Source organism: Trachurus japonicus, chromosome 13 (genome assembly GCF_045865225.1).
Source record: "Trachurus japonicus isolate A0001 chromosome 13, Traja_1.0".
NCBI classification, from domain to species: domain Eukaryota; kingdom Metazoa; phylum Chordata; class Actinopteri; order Carangiformes; family Carangidae; genus Trachurus; species Trachurus japonicus.
Genome location: NC_140919.1, coordinates 19,786,139 through 19,805,318, shown reverse-complemented (window position 1 = coordinate 19,805,318; position 19,180 = coordinate 19,786,139). Strand labels below are relative to the sequence as shown.

Below are 19,180 nucleotides of genomic sequence, written 5' to 3'. Positions count from 1 at the left end.
ATGTCACTGTCAAACCGTGTCACACTTGTTCCCACTGACTCGTCCTGAGTAACCTTTCACTACAAAATATGTTTATTCATTTAAAATGATTTACATCACTGATTTGATCAGAGGTTGTTTTATTTACAGCACAAAGTACAATTTTGGCACAGAAAGAGACACCTATAAATAAGCAAACATTCAAAGAATCAAGTTTACTTACAATATGACAATTTTTCAACTTTAAATTTTGTCACTTGAGTCTTGTGACTCAAAGCTGACGCTCAGAGGCAAAAAGGCACTAGTTCCTGGTTGGTTTTGGCACAGAGCCTCAGCTCCACACTATGTTTCATGTATCCTATCGCTTGTACGTATGAACTGTCCCTGGGTCAGGAGACTCTAAAATGACATTTACATTTTTTTTTATTGCTAACTGGTCACTGAGCTTCAACGAGAAAGCAAAGTGTGGTCCACAGGTGATGTTGCGTCAGTTTCAAAACACATTTGGCTTCGAATTTAGTCCTTGATTTGTATAAAATACGACATATAAATATGTACCCTTGAACATTTACTGTCCAAAAAGAAAAGATTTGGAATAACAATAATAATAATACTCCTGTTATCAATAATAATTATAATACAATCACATTCAAATAAATTTAAATATAAACTTGGATGTATACAGAATTAGTAAAATTACATTAATACGGATCCATAACATTTCATTTCATACCAGATCCAGAAATATTGGTCTTTAAACTTTATATTACACTTTTGATTGTCATACGGAAAAAAAAAGTGCAATTCAGCAGAATAAGTCTCAAAGTGTTCGTGCAGCTGTACTAGCAGTGAACTGAGACTTAAGGGCACTACAGGCACTGTAAACGTGTGTAATATTATTCCTATTAGCAGTGATTGATTGAGCAGCTTTTCCCCTTAACTTCAATAGACACAGACATTAATTTGATCATCTGTAGAAGGCACAGTCGTAGAGGTTGACAAACACACCGTTTTCCTGGGAATGACATCAGTAACGTCTCAATTGTTCAAGAATGCACCAGTGGTTGTTGACTCCCCCACACAGTCCTGTGATTATCTGTAAGGAAGAAACTCCACCCTTAGATAGTCTTGTTCTGATATACGTCAGTGCTACTGAGGTGCGTGTCAAGATCCTTTGTTGTTGTTGTTTGTGCTTAAGTGTTTCATAGTTTGGTTCACCTTGGTGTTTGTGTTCCTGATGTCCTACATGTCACAAATTACCTTTGGACAGATTTAAAGAGCTGCAGCCAACACTGAGAGACTACAAATACCCATACCAATCAGTAAAAACTGTCCTGTAGCTACATTATGAGCTTTTAATCTCTTCCGTCTCTGTGCTGGATGTCTTTCTCCATGTCAGCGTCTGCATATGACATGACTGATCAGTGAGAATAAGAAAGGTAAACAGGAAACTGGGAGTATAAATGCAATCAAAGCTGTTTGTAAGAACTGTTTTCAGGGTGGACTTTCCCTTTTAGAGGCAGCCGATGCGTCTGAGTCTACCTCTATGGGCCGGGCTGAGGAGTGCAGTCTAGAGTCAGTCAGACATTCAGAGCCGGGTGTCACTGTTCGGCCCAGGCTGAGCCTCACGCCTTTCTCCACCACCGTGGACGGGCTCTGCTCGCTGTCCACCTGCTCGTTCATCCTGGTCGCCCGTCCGTTTCCTCTCAGTCACTTGATGCGGTGGCGGACCAGTGACGACTCGTCGGTTATCTCCCCGGAGTGGTTTCTGTGTCGACAGGGAAGCACCAGCAGGAGCAACAGGATGATGAGGACCACGGCGCAGACCGCCATCAGGGCGTAGGAGATGACCCACATAATGGGCTCCTTCAGCGTCCCGGCGGAGCAGTCGGCCGCCACATCTGCTGCCGAGAAGGGTCCTGCGATCTCTGACAGAGCCACTCCACCGCTCACTGCACGGAGATACAGAGCAAATAGATGAAGACGTCAGTTCTGGCGGGCTGAGTCACATCTCAAGTAAAGAAATTAAATATAAAGTGCCTGGTAACTCAGCACCACAGATCAAATAAATATCAACCAACCAACCAATCAATCAATCAATCAATCAATCAATCAATCAATCAATCAATCAATCAATCAATCAATCAATCAATCAATCAATCAATCAATCAATCAATCAATCAATAAAAGACTGAAATAAGTAACCCTTAAGAAAGGAACAAACTAGTATTACTCATTCAGCCATGATGAAAAACTGAAACTAATTTTATCTCAAACATATTCATACAGAAATCTTAGTTAGTATTGCTTCTGTCTGGATTTTACCAGCCAGCTCAGGAATTACAGCTGGCAACTCTGTCACAAGCCTGAATCCGTAACCTTCAGCCTACATCTGTTTGCTTAATACAGAACAAAAGTGATCTTTGTACTTTAATGAGAGTGGGAAGCCTTGGCAAGCTCATATTTACACAGAACTGCAGGCATGTACCACTGTTTTAATGTGAAACCCTTGCTGTTTAGGTCATGATGGACTTGATATTCAGTCTTGATCACTCAGCCTAAAAGAATAATCAAACCGTGCACTGTGTTTTCTTTTCCATGAGTTATTAATTAATCTACAGTGCTTTATGGACTGACTTCTGGACTGTTTTCTTCTCATGTTAAACTACATGGGTGCATTTCCGTCAAGAAGCAGCAACATGTCTGGGAGGGAGGGACACTCTTCTATCAGCCACAGACACAAGAGATGAACCTGTACTCCCTTCAGATAAATGTATTTGCTGCAACAACAAAACAAGGAATTTCTTTCCTCTGCAAGTTTATTTTTTCCCCTCAAACACCAGAGTGGTTTGTAAACAACAGAGAGAAAGCAGAAGAATTTTAAATTGTTGAGTCGACTGCTCACTGTTACCTGCCCTGAGATAACCAATAAAAATTGACGTGACTTGATATGATACGAGTATGTGTTTGTATTAACAAAAATGATAGTATTGAGATTAGGAACCTAAATATACAACAAGAGTGACACATTTTAAACCACATCAGAATTTGTGGTAAACCAATGTTTCAGTTTCATTTTTCAGTTTAATATCAACATGGACATTGGACACTTGGCCTATGTAGTGTTTTATACTTTTATGTCTTGTTTGAACCCACACCTGCACAGTTGCTGAGTGCAAAGCCCAGTCTCCTCTCAGCTCGGTCGAAGACCACGTAGAAGCCTTCCATAACCGTCGCACCGATCACCAGGCCATTAGCGGACGCTGACAATCCGAAGCGGAAGCAGTCCAGCGTGCCGTCCACGTCTGTGATGGGCTGAATGTAGAGCTGCAATATGACACATAAATGAACAGAGAAGAATGAGGTTTGGTTGAGTGTGTGTATATGTGTGTCTCTAAAGTTTACAGAGAAACTTTGGAGAACGGATGAGTTGTTGTTGGGTTTATGTTTATTCAAGCACCTGAGGCAGGATGGTGATACGGAAGGACTGGCTGCTGTTTGTGGCTCTTAGATAGATGGACAGCTTGGGGAAAAACCTCCAGGGTGTCTCGCCCTTCATCCAGCATGCAAGCTTGGTGCCATCCCAGAAGCCTGAAGAAAAATCCTGGATCTGAACCACAGAGGGGAGGAAAAAAAGGACAAAGGAATAGAGAAAAGGAGACAAACAGAGACAGAGGGAGACAGGAAGGCAAAAGACAAACATACAGAAACAGAAGGTCAGAACAGGTTTTTGCTGCTCCCTTTTATTTTCCCCTCTTGGGAATAATCTGCAAGGATATGGATGCATTAATTGAAAATGTTGCTTCCAGGCCCAAATTAACCTTGAGTACTGTTTTGCGTGCAGTTGTAAAAAAGGTGAAAATTGTGTAAAGTAGGAAGAAAAAACAAATGGGCATGGGCATACACACACACACAAACACACACACACACACACACATATTTATACAACAGTAAAACTCCTGATCCTTCCTCTCAAAGCGTCTACGTCCTTGAACAGTGAGTGTGCACTATCCTCCCCTGCATCTCTTTGCTCTGACAACATGTTTCATCATTGTCTGTGGAGAGACGGCAGCGTACCAGAGAACTGCGTGTGATGGCTTCTACCACCGCATTGAAGACGTTGACAGGAAGTCGCAGCAGTGTCGTCCCACTGTCAACTATAGCTTTATCTGTGTTGTACTGAAAGAGAGGGAGAAAGAGTGAAGAAGTGCAGTGGGAGGTTTTTCTCAGCTCAACAGACTCCTATGGAAAGATGCTGAAACAAATAAAAGAATGTGAAATGAGGAAGTTCTTTTACAAGCAGACAAACCGGATTACATTTCCTCGCAGTGCTGCGGGGTCTGTTTTTTTTCTGGGCTGTAACCTTTTACACAGTCAGCTCATTACTTCCTTATAGAATGGAATGGAGGGAACGGGGATGTTCAACAGTTCGAGATAAGTGACGCAAGTGTTTGAAGTTTACCTCTCTGCAGTCCAGGTCCAGATTCTGGTCGCCAACCTCCAGCTTCAAAACCTCCACTTGGTAGTACCACTCCTCTACGATGGGGGTGTACCACACTGACCCCCGATACAGAGTTGGTTCAACCCCTCCCATGATCTGAGGAGAAATAAAAACACTTCACTCATCCATGTGTGACCACAACAACACAGTAAATATGAAACAAGAGCACACTCGAGCAAATCCATCCACAATTTGGCTTAAAATATGAACACACACACACACACACACACACACACACACACACACACACACACACACACACACAGACCCTGCCATCTAATCCATCTGTCTGTAGCAGTGGGTCATGTGACGGAGACGCAGGGAGCGAGGCACGGAGGCCGTTCATATAACAGCGACAGACCTGCTCTCAGCAGGACACTGTCTTAGCTTAATTAGCTGCACTCTAACTAGACTGGGCTTCCAATGGAGAAACCACATTGACGAGGACGATACCAGCTATTATGTTTCCAAAATGCATCGGGCTGCTCTGTCTGATCCCCTAGTGAAGGATTTTATTCAGTCTGGGATGAGGAGCTCTCAACCACATCCCAGTTATTTCTGAGTGAAGCATAAAATTGATACTGCATGAGTTAAATATGTCTCGACATTTATAGCAAAAATATAATTAGAGGCAGAAATCATATAAACTGAAATTCCCATTGCTATGCAACTATCCAACTAAATGTATTTATAAGGATGAGACTAATCAGGTGATCAAACTTCAGGCATGTCTTAAAAAAACAAGGTTTTGTTTTACTTCTAAATTCTAACAAACCTGAGGTTATTGTACTTGGCCCTAAACACCTCCAGAATACATTATCTGATATAATATAATTACTCTGGATGGCATTACCATGGCCTGCAGTGCAACAGTCAGAAACCGAGGACATGTCCTTTACCTCACACATAAAACACGTTTCAAGGGCAGCCCTCTTCCACCTGCACAATATGGCAGGAATTACAAAACACGTCCTGCCTCAAAAAGACGGTGAAGGAAAAGACACCTCCAGACTGGTCTTTACTCGAATTCTTTATTATGAGGATGTCCTACTGATTCATAATGCTGCAGCACAAGTTCTTACAGGAACAAGGAAGAGATCATATGTCTCCTGTGTTCACTTCACTTCACTGGCTCTCTATAAAATCCAGAATAGAATTTAAAATCCTCCTCTTCACCTACAAAGCTGTTAACGGTCAGGCACCAGTGTATCTTAAAGAGAAAAGTGGGAGGCGTTCCTGTTGAAACAGCTCCCAGTTTGGTTCAGTTGTTTTTTTCCGATCAAAAGATTTTTCTTTCACCACCGTCACCAAGTGTTTAATTATTGTGGGAATTTGTTTTTGCTTTTGACCTTGAGAAAATGTTCATTGTTTTAGTGCTATATGAACAGAGACTTAATATAAAAGTGGTTTGATCAGACTAATTCCCAGACTACTCACAAGACTGCCACCCGCGGGGTCCGCCATGTTGCTGGCCGACAGTCCAGCTCCGCACATCTGGAGGGAAAAGATGTCAGGAATCCCCAGCTGTTTCACCACAGAGTTGAAGAAGGGCTCCACAGATGAGTCGGGCTGATAAAGAGAGAGGAAGAGATGTGTAATCATTAACGCTTATTAACTGATTTGAGCTTTGGCCTTTGAATGTTCACATTTAAAGCTTTTAGTGTGTGCGATTGTTCACATTACTTTTCTTGGAGTAAGTTTTTCTCCTGTTTTCCATGATTTCAGTCAACAATATAAAAAGGTATAATGTTTTTTTTTTAAAAAACAGTTTCAAAATACTACATTTGGGATGGATTTTGCTAAAATGTTTTCAATCCTAACAGCAATTTCAAAAGAGATTACAAAAGATCCTAATCCTTTAAAGGGATAGTTCAACATTTTGGCAAATTGGCCCATTGCCATAATCGCTATAGTCATAGCAGTAGGTTCATTACCTTTAATTGTAGGTGTAAGCTATTTTCAGTACGGCGGAGCGCAGCAGCTGGCTGCTCAGAGCTACGCTATGGAGGCTAAGGGAATTTCTTGGTTTCCCTCATTAAACTCATCAAATACAAAATCCCAAAACTCCACGGCGCTTTTGTAGACAAGTTGTGACCTGCACAACCACCACGCTATGAGATAATGACGGAACGATACGAAACGGAGCCGTTTTCGAGGTAAATTCATACAAAACCGTTAATGCGCGTTGCGTTCAGGGACAGTTTTTCAGCAAGCAGTCTCCGTATTTACCCTGTATTTACCTCGAAAACGGCTCCGTTTCGTATCGTTCCGTCATTATCTCATAGCGTGGTGGTTGTGCAGCTCACAACTTGTCTACAAAAGCGCTGTGGAGTTTTGGGATTTTGTATTTGATGAGTTTAATGAGGGAAACCAAGAAATTCCCTTAGCCTCCATAGCGTAGCTCTGAGCAGCCTGCTGCTGCGCTCCGCTGTACTAAAAATAGCTTACACCTACAATTAAAGGTAACGAACCTACTGCTATGACTATAGCAATTATGGCAATGGGCCAATTTGCCAAAATGTTGAACTATCCCTTTAAAAATGAAATAATAGTTGAAAAAAAGGTGAAGAAAAAAAATACACAGAACAAAAATAATATGCAATAGATTCACTATTGCATATTATTTTGAATTGCTGAACGAGATGCTATAGAAATTTCAGAGGACATATGGACAAAAGTTCACTCATATCATTGAAGATATGCAAAGTTAACAGCTGTGGGGCAGATGGAGCTGTTTGTACAGAGTTTTACATACAATAAATGTTTCTTTTAATAATGCTGCAACTGAATGCTCTGACCAAAATTACATTTCCTCCACAAATGCAATCTGGATGACTGTATATGTACTTATGTACATTATGTTGGTATGAGACTGTGGTATGCCCCTTGACAAAAGGATGTTCACTCCTGTTCTCCACAGATAGGTTTCCATGTCAGTGCTGTGTGATCATGTCACGCATGACACAGAGCCCTCTGGCGAGATGAACCTGAACACTCAGGGGACACCGGCAGCACAAAGTGGTCAGTGTGAGCATATCTGCTGCTTAATCAATCCCAACGGTTGGCGAAGTCTGCATAGAATGAAAGAATGTGTTGTGCCAGTTTACGCTGACGTCATCCGTGTCCCATCGGCACTTAATTGTCATGTTAAAGAAAGCCGACACTGGGTGAAGCACCTAGCTTGTGTGCCTCTGTTACACTTAACACAGTGTTTCCTGAAAATGGAGAATGATTTACTGACTGAAGTGTAACTGTGCAGGAACTAGGGTTAGAAATAAGCACGTGACATATTTGTGCAACAGATGTAAATCGAAACCTTAAAAAAAAAAAATAGAATTACCACTTTGTGGTTGTTTGCCTCCGACATTGAGAATAGTTTCAGGTAACACGTGGGCTTAAAAGTGTTTTGTAAAGCCACTCTGACCTAAATCTTAAACCGTTGGCCACTAAAACCACATTTTGTGAGGTCACCACGAAGCTTTGGCTACAAAAATGTAATGAGTTCATCCTTAACTCCCAAAGAATGTTTGGGCTAAGTTTGACAAACCTCCTCCAAGGTGTTACTAAGATATCACATCCACGAGAATGGGAGAGACAGACAAACTGAAAACAATATGCATTCAGCTCAGGCTTCTGAAAATAAATCATGATTATGAAAAAAATTTCCTGCGGTCATGTGAAATGTCAATGACTACACTTAGATAAGATCCTCATCTAAAAAGTCATGCAGTACTGTAAAAAAAAAAAAAAAGTATGTGGGACGGTACAGGATGTGATGCATTACTGCTCGATCAACATGATAAAACCCCATATTATAAAGAATATCATTTTTCTTTCTCTGCATGCTCCATTTTCCCCTCAACTTTGCCTCCTGGAGTTTCTTACATGTTTTCTAATGCCTCATGTAAACAATGCACAGTAACTCTGATATAAGTGTTCTGCTTCTAGTACTACAGCAACAAAAGACCAACCTACAAAAAAACCTAAATTATACAAAAAAAATACAATACATATAAAAAAAAGGTAATGAGAGGACTAAATGACTGCATAGAATAAGGTTCACCTGATTTCTACGTAGTATCTTTAATATGAGTCAAAACACTTTTAAAACGGAAGTCTTTCGTGACAATCTGTATCTAATACATTTTGTGTAGAAGAATAGAGTCTACATGCAAGTATATGAGTCGTAGAACATCAAGGCTACAAAATAATTATATTTGTAATATTTTTAATAAACAAGGATACTGTAGCTAAGGATTAGAAAAGGTCAATTTGAATTCCTACTAAACACTGTTAAAGGGACAACGAGGAGTTTCTATTTGGTTATAAAAAAGTCTCACATTAATGTGGATGAAATATATCGTTTTGTCTCTATCGTTATTTAGTTATTTTAATTAATGGTGGAAATGCTGGGCGAGCCGACCAGCGTTTCCTTACTTTCGGTTTCGCAGACGCTGCCCGGCAGGTCATGATAATAACGCCGCTGAATCGCCGTTAATGGTCGGAACTACGGCGGCATCGTCTTCGAACCTCTGACTTTAATTCAGCGCGCGGAGGCTCATGGTAAATATAGTAGTATGAAAACACTTCGCTTTCCAAAACTCCTTGTTGTCCCTTTAAACCTTTAAACGAGGAGTTTCTTTAGTCCTGGGCCACAGAGATGTTTGTTGTCCTTCATTTTATATGGTTTGTAGAGTCTGAATCAGTTTTTTGATATTTACTATCACACTGGTCGACGGGCAGAAATCAGTGTAAGAGGAATTTGATTTTTTTTCCATCTCTAATTGGCCAATATAAGGCTTAGGGTTAGGGTTACAGTAGATAAAAGGTAGTAAAAGTTTAAAGATGATCTGTCTCACCCGTGCCAGCATGGGATAGGCCAGTCCCAAGATACCCTGCCAGTTGACCCCAGGAAGGAAGAAGCCGTCAGATGACAGGATGGCAGCTATGTTGACAGTGATGGTCCCATTTGGACCTTTGGGGATGATGACAAGGTCAACGCCCAGTTCACCTTCCCAGTTACCCTGGGTGTACCTGACAGCAACTGTCCGACCAGTCCTCTCGTAGGTAGTGGAGCTGGACAGAGGGAAAGAAGCCAACATCTGGGAATACAGACAAATAAAGAGTCCAAATATGGACTCTAGGACTGTAAGGAAAAATCTTATAGGACAGTTTCACCACTTTCAAACAAAGTCAATGCTTTTTATGTGATTCCTGATTAAGCATTTAATAATTACAAAAATATTGTGAATGTTTTTCTTTTGTAAAAGCTCTTATATCTGATACATTCAACCAATAAATTCTGCCCTGTGTGGTGAAAGACTGTGGGTGATGGAGAGCAAACATGGTAAAAGAAAAACAAAAAAACAACTGAACTCAAAGTCAACATGGGCGTTTCATTTCCAAGGGTTTGTTTTATCAGATTACACAAAGTGCTTCAGCCACTCACAGTGCAGTGTTGAAGTAGTGAGTAATGAACGGGTGTGGGGCGGCAGCCACAGCGAAGTTACTGCTCCCTGTGTCCACCAGGATGTTAAGCTGAAAAACAGGAGGAAGAGTTTTCTTTATCCACCATCACAGATATCTACAATGACCCCACCCCACCTTACAGCGCTCCTGAGTCACAGGGTTAAGAGAAAAGACAGCTGAAGCACAGTGGGATATACTGATAATAAGGTTTAAGCTTTGAAAAGATAAGAAGCGACATTTTAAGATGATATCTCTGCACTAATAATTAGAAGAGGAGAGAACAGAAGAGGTGGAAGAGAGAGAGACAAAATAATAAATAAAATTCTTGATGTTGACACAAAAAGGAAATTACAGAGAAATAAATCTGGAAACAAATAAAAAAGAACAGCAAATCACACAATGTTTTGTTTCATCTGAAAGATTCATATCGAACCTGCCCGTAATGAACCATCCACAACATAGCAGACAGTGTTGTAGCTAAAATGTTTTCTGACCGGAAGACTTTAACAACTTTGTTTTGTTTTACAAACTTCTGATCAGAGTTTTGGTTTGGGCTGATTAATGCAGAGCTACAGCATCAACTGTCCCATGTAATTTACAACTGAGGAGCTGAGGAGGAATTTCATATCAACTTGGATCAGGTACAGAGGAAAAACCTGACAGAGGTCGCACTCATTTCTACAGATCCCAAACTGGTGTGAAAAGCTTTGTCACGTACCTTACGTATGCATCACCATGCACCTCTGATATAATTACCCACTAATGTATGATCTGTGAGTCAAACATGATCGCCTCTAGCTACTGACATGACTGTATGACCCATGCAGCCATTCTGGTGTGTGTCATGTGCACAGTGAGGACCTGCTAACAGCAGTTGAGATAAATGTTGACTTGCAGGCATCAAGTCGACTGGGGTGGGGTGGTGGGGACTAATTAGCCCGCAGACTTCTGTCAACTGAGCAGTGGCGGCCACATTAACACTTACTAGCGAACGTTCTTCACCATGACGGGGGTCACAAACCTGACAGGCCACAGTCACATGACGAATCAACAACAAAGAGGCCTATACAGTGGCTTTTCAATGATGTCACATGATGCAGTCTATGAAAATACTAATAGTCTTCATTTAGCAATGCTTAGCCACGCATGGACAAACAGTCACTGCAACAATTGATCTAGCATTACTTCTCTGTGGCTGCCTTTGTTTTTGACAAAGCAGAACAGCAGGAAGTAGATTATTTCACATGTTACAGAATGCTAGGGGCAAACAAGAAAAGACTTCCTCAAACTTCGTCTGACACAACTAAGCCCAGTCTCACAGAAATCACGTCGATCTTTTCATCATAACTTTGAGGGAAAAAAAGTCTTAATAAGTAATGAATTCCTTATTGCCGAAATCCCATTGTCATGCTTAGGTATACAAAAACTACAGACGATCAAGCATGTGTTATCGACCAGTTCAGTCGGGCACAGGAAGCCCCTGATGGCCTTGTCTGCAGGAGGTGGGCTTATCAGTTCCTCCTCTTTGGACTGGCCCTGGTCCCATCACGGAGTCTGTGCCATCAAAAACCTCTTTGCTGCCTTGCAGATGGCATCAATCCAGTCACACAGGACCTGAACCGGCCAAACAGGACAGATTGGAAAACACTGGAACCTTGTGGGGAGGGAGGGAGTGGAGGGGAGGGGAGGGGGAGCAGGGGTATTTCCTTATCCCCACACTGCCTATCTGCTCCAGTCACACTATCCTCCCTCAGCTCGGCTACTGAGCCTCGGGCAAAAATCTCTTCCCCCCGCTGCTGTGTGGCAGCCTGCGGTTGAGCTTTCACTGTCTAATTGGCAGTGGCTCCATGGCAGCAACATGCATCTGCTACCTGTTTGTACCAATTAGCAGATGTGAGGCTCTCCAGCCGACACCTCAGCCCGGCTGTGCCACATGCTAACAGATGTGGCAATTAGTGGCTCATTTGAATAGTGCCTCATTTAACACCACGGCCCTGTAATCACATCATCATTCGGTTAGAATAATACTGATAGTGTAACTCAATAGTATTGCGTTACGGGCCATTTTGGCAGAGCACAACCAATCTGAACCAAAGTGGATTGAGCTCTCTTGGCATGAATAGCTCATACAAAGGCTTCACTGTTAACTATGAGCAGAGTACAGGAGTGTTATGGCTGAATTATCAAAAGGAGCAATGTTGAGAAGTGTAACCATTTCCTCTACCTGTAATGTACAGTGTAATTCCTGCTTTTCCCAAGACATTAAAGGACTGGTCATGATGAACATCTCATATTTAGTATTAAAGTAATAACATATTTAAAATACATTCTTGCATGACATGACAAAAAAATAACAATGATGCTGCCATTTAAAAAATTTTTTTTACATGATATTAAGTCTTACAATAATGTATTCAAATCTCTGTTCATTTCCTCCTTGACCCTCCTCGGGCTGTGTAGAGAGCAGGTCACCTGACACAGGACGGAAATAGAAGAGCTCTCATTTTGACATGTCACCGCAGTAAAACACTGCCACCCTACATACAGCTGAACTTGTTTCTGTGACCTGGTATTGTGCACGCCGACGCTCTCTCACTATTTGGACACTTTGATGTGCTGAGTCATCTTTAGCACCATTAGTTGCCTATGTGCTTCTCCCTCTATGATAACTTAAAAACCAATGTTGTTATTATGGTCGAGCAGGAACACTCAACATTGTTGTAAAGCAATAAAAGTCCATACAGCATGATGCAAATATCCTGATGATTACACAAGACAAAATTAAAGGATAATATTGTCATTTCATTTTTTATAAGAGTTGATTAAGAAGCTTGTGTCTGGCCCATACACGATCGTGTCAGGTGTATCAATTGTCTGAATGTCCACAGGAAGTGCTGCTTGGACTAAACTGTAGTATTAAACAACTTTAGACGCATTCCCCCCTGTGAAGTGCCACTAGGGCGTTAGATATTATTAATCTTCTCCTAAAAGTACAGCTATAGGTTTTTAAAGTTGTACGGGAGCTGCGCTGCACTGCAACATTATCTTCTCGGTGGTTGACACAGGGAAAGTGACATGGCGGGCAGCACTGATAAGCCTCTGTGAGCCTGAGAAACTGAGCTGTGCCACCCAAGAGTCTTAAATGCTCTGATCTGTTTAACTTGAGAGGCCCAGGAACAACAGGTCAATGAGATACTAATGAGATAATTCACCTTTAGTTTAAGCCTCATTTCAAACACATCTACTTACAACACAGTGGCTGAGCGTAGCCTTAAACCTACAACACCCCGAAGCATCATGTATTTTTAATAGTGACGGGACAATCCCTCTTCTAACTCTTCCGGGACCATTTAGTCCTCCTTAATCATTAATATGATCTTGTAAGGCACTTAACATAACGAGCAGTATGAAATGATGACAATAAATTACGGGCAAGGCATATTCCTGTGCAACCAGAGGAAAATAGGAAGCAATTATGCTGCTAGTTGCACCGTGGCTTGTGCTGTTTTTGCACAGTTTCTGGGGCTGCTCTTTGCTCCCTGGGAGCCTCATAATCCCTGTCAGCTGCCTGGTAAGAAACACTGGTCCTCACAGGCAGCATCATGTGAGGGGGCATGTGAGTGGGCCTTTTAGTCTACCTACAGACCCCATGGCTGTACAGACTTGAGCTGCTCGCTGCTGCACCCCACAGCTGTGTGATACTATCCTGCTTTGATGGACTCCGACAGGCCTGGGAATGAAACAGTTGATTTTCTTTTTACAAGAAGAATAGTGACAGTATGCAAGTATGCAAGGCAACAGGCCAAAAGCCTCTCTGTGCTGTTGGGATAAGTATGATTAAATATCCAGGCTTGCACAAATACGTAGACAAGGGCCCTGAGGTGAGAGCAATGACACCAAACCCGCTCTCAAACACTCAACTCCCCCTCTCCTCTGTGGATCTGGATCACATGGTGGGCGGACCGGCCTCTGTTCATACATACACAGCAGACACACCAGATCTGCTATCAGTGAATGAGTTTAACACATGACCTGTGTAAAATCCAGTGACTAAAAGGCAAACTGAGGGGAAGAGGGAACGGAAAGAAAATAGAAAGTGGCACATTTAACCCTTTCCTGCAAAAAGAAGACCTGAACAATTAAGAATAATAAAAAAAACAGATAATTTCACAAATCATATAGCCTCGATCAAAAAAAGACCAAAACCACATGACTATTTATACATAGTATATGCAGAGCAGTACAGTGTTGTAAGTAGGATACTTTACCGTTTGACTGGGGTTGCCAATTGACATCTCTATGTAGTAACCTCTTCCAGAGTCTCCTTCCAAGTTTTGCACCATGTCCAGAAAGTTGACAGTGCCAGTCGGATCAGAGGCCAGAGAGAGGCCGTTTCCATCCGAGGTTAACGCCACTCGCCGCAGAGGAGTCAAATCCACATCCGAGGATACGTTGTACTTCCCTGGGTAAATTCTCAGTGGTATGGAAAAGTAACACTTGGACACGCCAAAGTATAAACTAAAAGCAAATGCCCATATCGAAACCGAAGTAGTGTATGCCATAGTGGTGTTAGTTTTGTTTTGTTTTTTATAAAAACATGCAGCAGGGGAAAGTCTTGGAGAAGAAGAATCCAGCTCCTTAATGTTCAAAGTTTGTTTTTAGCTCCTTAACTTTTCAGTTTAGCCATCATGGAAACGCCTGTACTTATACTGCGGGAACCGGCGCCATCCTGGTGGAAAAGCTGCCTCTTCGCCGTCAAGAAGAAGCCAAACATACTGACATGGTACCACGGTTTGTCTGACACTTGGACCTGCTGTTTGACTGCAGTCCGTAAACTTCTCCAAGATGTTTCGCCTCCATCCACTCCTCCTCCGCCACCGTCAAGTAGCACAAAGTAGCTGGGGCCACTTCCGGTTTCACCTTCAAATTAAAGGAGGCGTCAACAGATATATTTTGTTTTTACAACGCGGGAAAACACTTAATTGTAATTTTTTACATTATAATATAAAAATATAAAATATAAAATAATACAAGATTAATATTGCCCGAAAAACCGGGGGGTTTGTAGTCGGTGTTGTTTAAACTAATTCAATAATCTTTTATTGTGAAATTGAACCGTTTTATCCGTTGGTGTGGTTGTCGCCGCTTCCTGCTGCTGAATCCAGCCAATCTCCACACTGTAGCATGGGCTGATGGGAACACGCTGAGCTGATAACACTGGAGGGTGTGTATCTATTCTTTTATGAGTGTATAAAAAAGAAAAAAATCCGCATTGTTCCACAGTTTTTGCTGCGCTTATTCAGTCTGCCTTTACAGTGGAAATCCAATTTTCCACCCTTTTCCCTCATAGCCTTTGGTTGCCTTGTCATGGAAGTCAAACTTGTTTGGTCATAGCTAACTTAGCCAGCACGAAAGGCTTCACGTTGCAATGTGGAGGAACAGAAACACCTTTTTAGATAGAGCATATTTTTTTTGCATTTGTTTATGTTACCAAATCCAATTCAAACTCTCCTGACATTTTTAGGATGCTCTTAGCTGTCATGGTGAGGTCATGCTATTCAAGTAGATCATTCACCAATCACCACCCGAATTGAAAACACTTGAGCTCATCATGACAGCAGGTCATGCATCATGTTAAAGCCAAATGCTGAAGTATTTTCAAGGCACTATCCATTCACGTTATCATTCAAAAAGTTTACATAAAGTTTAAGTCATCCCAAAGTCATGCCAGTTAGTGTTGCCACACACAGTAATCACATGCCCTAGAAACAAATACTACTCTGTTTTATACTGTACCTAAGCGGCCACCTGCTCAAATACCAGCTCTTGTATTATACCTACTATATATAAAAAGTTAGAAAGTTTTACATCCTGTTTTTTTTTACAGAATAAGGGGAAGATGGTCCCCGTAGTAAGGCGAGATCAATGTCACAGGCCTTCTCCATGCTGCCTGTTTCACACAGAGACAACCACTGTCTCGCTCTGAATTCCTCATGAGCCCACAGTTACACCATCACATGTTCATCCCATCCCCCTTTCTCCCCCCTCTCTCATTGAAGTTAATCACTATAGTTACAATAACCTGAATAATGTGGGGACAGACTGTGACCACTAAAATTCATCTTTCCGGTGTATTGCTTGTCATGCACTGGGTCTTGTGAATGACCCATTTAAGCACAGTTTGTTATTTTCTTCCCTGTGACTTTCAGACACTTCCTTGGCCTGAGAGTATAAAAACAGGGGGAAGCAGGAATGCTTCGTTTACTTGTCTCTTACTACCCATGAAACACTGAATCCAGCAGTTGATCATGTGCGTTATACCTTCTTCTCTCAACTTAGTCTTGAATCATAACCTTGTATTTTCACCACCATTTAAATCTCATAAAGACACAGCTATTCAAGACCTGCAAAATTGTCATACAGAAGTTCATTATTGTTTGTTTGCAAATACGAATAATAGTAAGACATAGACAAAATAGTAATGATCAGCCCGATCAAACAAAAATGTAACATCTCCACCGATTTTACCATTGTAGTTTTTACAATCTATTTTCATTAGATAAAGGGTTATTTTTGACTGCAGCTGACTAAAAGTAATGTGTCCAAGAACTGTGAATAATATCAGAATGTCCCCTGAACACTCTTCATTTTCTTCTGCAGTGTTTGTGATGGTTATGTCAGTATTGCTTTGTGTTGTATGCCTTGACTCAGTGTTTCCAATGCATCCCTGCAGCTTTCTCATGCAGTGCCACTGTTAGCCACAGCAAGGCACTCTACACCATTCATGTGCCTTTAATCCAATCTGATGGTGCTGTAGCATCGTGTGTGTGTGTGAGCAAATTAGGCAGTTTAGGAGAGCCAGTGGTCCTACATTTGGCAGTGCAAAGCTCCTTTACTGGGACATTGGTACTTAATCCTCACAGCTCTGATCATTATAGCTGATGAGAGAGGAGAAAAGCGCTTGACATTGTCTCATGTGCTCCCCCCCCCCCCCTTTGCCTTAACAACACGCATACATCTTCATCACATGTAAGCTCCAGATCTTTAGGATTTCTGCTTGGTGTTCCCTCATTATGAGTGTGGGTTAGAGGGGGTTTATGATATAATGCCAAGCTTCTAAGTGAGTTTGTAAAACATAATGCAATATATAAGAACAGCACGTTAATTAATTCACACAATATCTGTATTTAATATGCTTAATTGCAAAAGTCAATTTATAAAAACAAGAAAAACTCAAAACCACCTCGTAAATCATTTTTGGGTGTTTACGCCCAGCAGCCTGACAAACCTGCTGACGAGGGCTGCAACTGATGACGATTCATCACTGATCAATCTGTCAATTTGGTTTAATTCATGGCTTAAACATTTAGTCTACAATTCTATGAAGCAGTGAAATGTCCATCACAAGGTGACATCTTTAAATGTCATTTGTCTGACAGTCCAAGGCCCAACCATATTGAGTTTACAATGACAACACAATATTTTATCTTGATTGATTAGGCTACTCAAGTACAAATTTTTTTTTAAAGCATCTGTTGCTGATTTTTTGATCGACTGATTAATTAACTGACGAATCATTTCAGCATCGGTGTTTCAGTATAAAGTGAATGAGTAAGTTCTCTTAAAGGGCAACACCCTTCAGAGTCAGCAGGAAAATAATTATATTTGCAGAGTAGGGGGAAAAGATCAGATATCCTGGATGCTAACAGCAAAATAGATTTCTAAAAAAAAAATTTAAAAATATATATATAAGAGAAGCGTGTGAAAACTTTAATGAAATGAGCACAAAAGAAAAACATTTCTTTCTTTTTTGTTTTTTGTTAATTCAGGCAAACATAAGATAGGTTAACCATTGAATTAACTATGCAGTCTTGAATTAGGGCTATTGCCTGTTGAGTGACCCTGGCTCTTACCCTTTATTTAGCAACGCACAGGACTGTGATAAGCAGCCCCACAGACAGCCCAATCACTGTAAGTCTATAATGCTGATCAGAGATTTGCTGAATCTGTTAGCATTTCCCCGTGATATTGGATGCAGTGTAATTACAGCACAGGCATCACAGAGCTGGATGAGCGGCAAATGGGGATTACAGTGGTGCAGGTCATAATGATCAGGCCCGGGCCACATGTTTCTGAGGCAAATCTCATTTTGATATCCACTCTACCATACTGTTTTATTAGCAGAGTGGCTGGTGTCAATTAGCTTTTCGCTCAGTACATTCAATTATTTAAATTAATGTAATACTCCGTGCTTCATAAATTCATTCAGACCAAGATGAGTGTTCTCTTTTCTTTTTTTTTTGTATTTTAAAGAAGATCTCATGTTTATTCTCAGTCAGTTTTTTCTCAGCATAGCAGGGATTGACATATAGTTTGCCTGCTCTCCATAACAAGCTACTTCCCTGTCTCTCCCTCTGCCAGATCTGTCACCCTCCTAACAAGGTGTACATATTCACAGCTGCTACTGCAGGAGAGCAGCCCAAATGAGGAGAGCCTGGATAAGATGAGAGGGACGAGCCAGACAACAGGTGCGTGGGTACATCACTGCTCATTCACTGGTACCACACTGTATGTTTCCAGCCATATAAAAGACAGCTGGTTTTGATTTACTTTGTTTTTTTAGTTTTTTTTTTTTTTTTAGATCTCTTACTTGTAACTGTATGGCAACTCTCACTGCACAGACACACGGGAGTATGACTAAGGATGGCTCATGCTAGTCTCACAGGCTATTCACACTTGCTCGTCCCCCCATGGTGGTAGTGGCGTTGCCTCTCTGCAGCGTATCTGTGTCTGTTTGTTCATTCATAGGAAAAGCATTAGTGACACGTAGATGAGTCATAGAGGCTAGTATCTAAACAGGCCGCAGTGGGAGTCAGGAACCCTGCCACCCTCGCCGCTCCTCGCCTTGAGGCACTACTAATACCCTCACCAGTCTTACTCCAACGCTTACACACACACACGCACACATATGGCGCCTGTGTTTGTTCAAACACCACAGATCCCACCTGATGCGTTGGGGTGCCACAGAGCAGATGTTCCTGTAGTAGCCTGAGCAGAGGAGCGGTGGCGGGATGTGGCCGTCCTCATTATTGAGATGCAGTTTGTCAGCGTAGTTAGGATGCTGCTCTGTGCTGGGATCATTTTAATGAAGTAGTTCTTATGATCATTTACTCCAAGACCTACATAAGAATTGTGCTGCTACTTTCAACCTGTGAAAATACATTTGAATCC

At 41.5% G+C, this 19,180-nt stretch overlaps 2 protein-coding genes across 3 annotated transcripts in view; one reads left to right on the top strand and one right to left on the bottom strand.

The window, feature by feature from the left end:
- Nucleotides 1–102: 102 nt before the first annotated feature.
- Nucleotides 103–14,831, bottom strand: bace2 (beta-secretase 2). The gene is made up of 9 exons (XM_085795289.1): nucleotides 14,218–14,831; nucleotides 9,930–10,018; nucleotides 9,340–9,556; nucleotides 5,918–6,049; nucleotides 4,442–4,576; nucleotides 4,057–4,158; nucleotides 3,440–3,589; nucleotides 3,138–3,306; nucleotides 103–1,931 (listed from the first exon to the last, which is right to left on the bottom strand). Exons 1-9 carry the CDS (start codon nucleotides 14,509–14,511, stop codon nucleotides 1,690–1,692), a joined length of 1,530 nt encoding a protein of 509 aa, XP_085651415.1. The 5' UTR covers nucleotides 14,512–14,831; the 3' UTR covers nucleotides 103–1,689.
- Nucleotides 14,832–15,084: 253 nt separating this feature from the next.
- Nucleotides 15,085–19,180, top strand: part of dscamb (Down syndrome cell adhesion molecule b) — a 121,311-nt gene continuing 117,215 nt past the window's right edge. For both annotated transcript variants that reach the window (XM_085795288.1, XM_085795287.1), the window contains exons 1-2: nucleotides 15,085–15,173; nucleotides 18,371–18,477. In XM_085795288.1, the coding sequence (XP_085651414.1) occupies nucleotides 18,453–18,477 (25 nt within the window). In that variant the 5' untranslated portion in view covers nucleotides 15,085–15,173; nucleotides 18,371–18,452. The remainder of the gene's footprint in view (nucleotides 15,174–18,370; nucleotides 18,478–19,180) is intronic.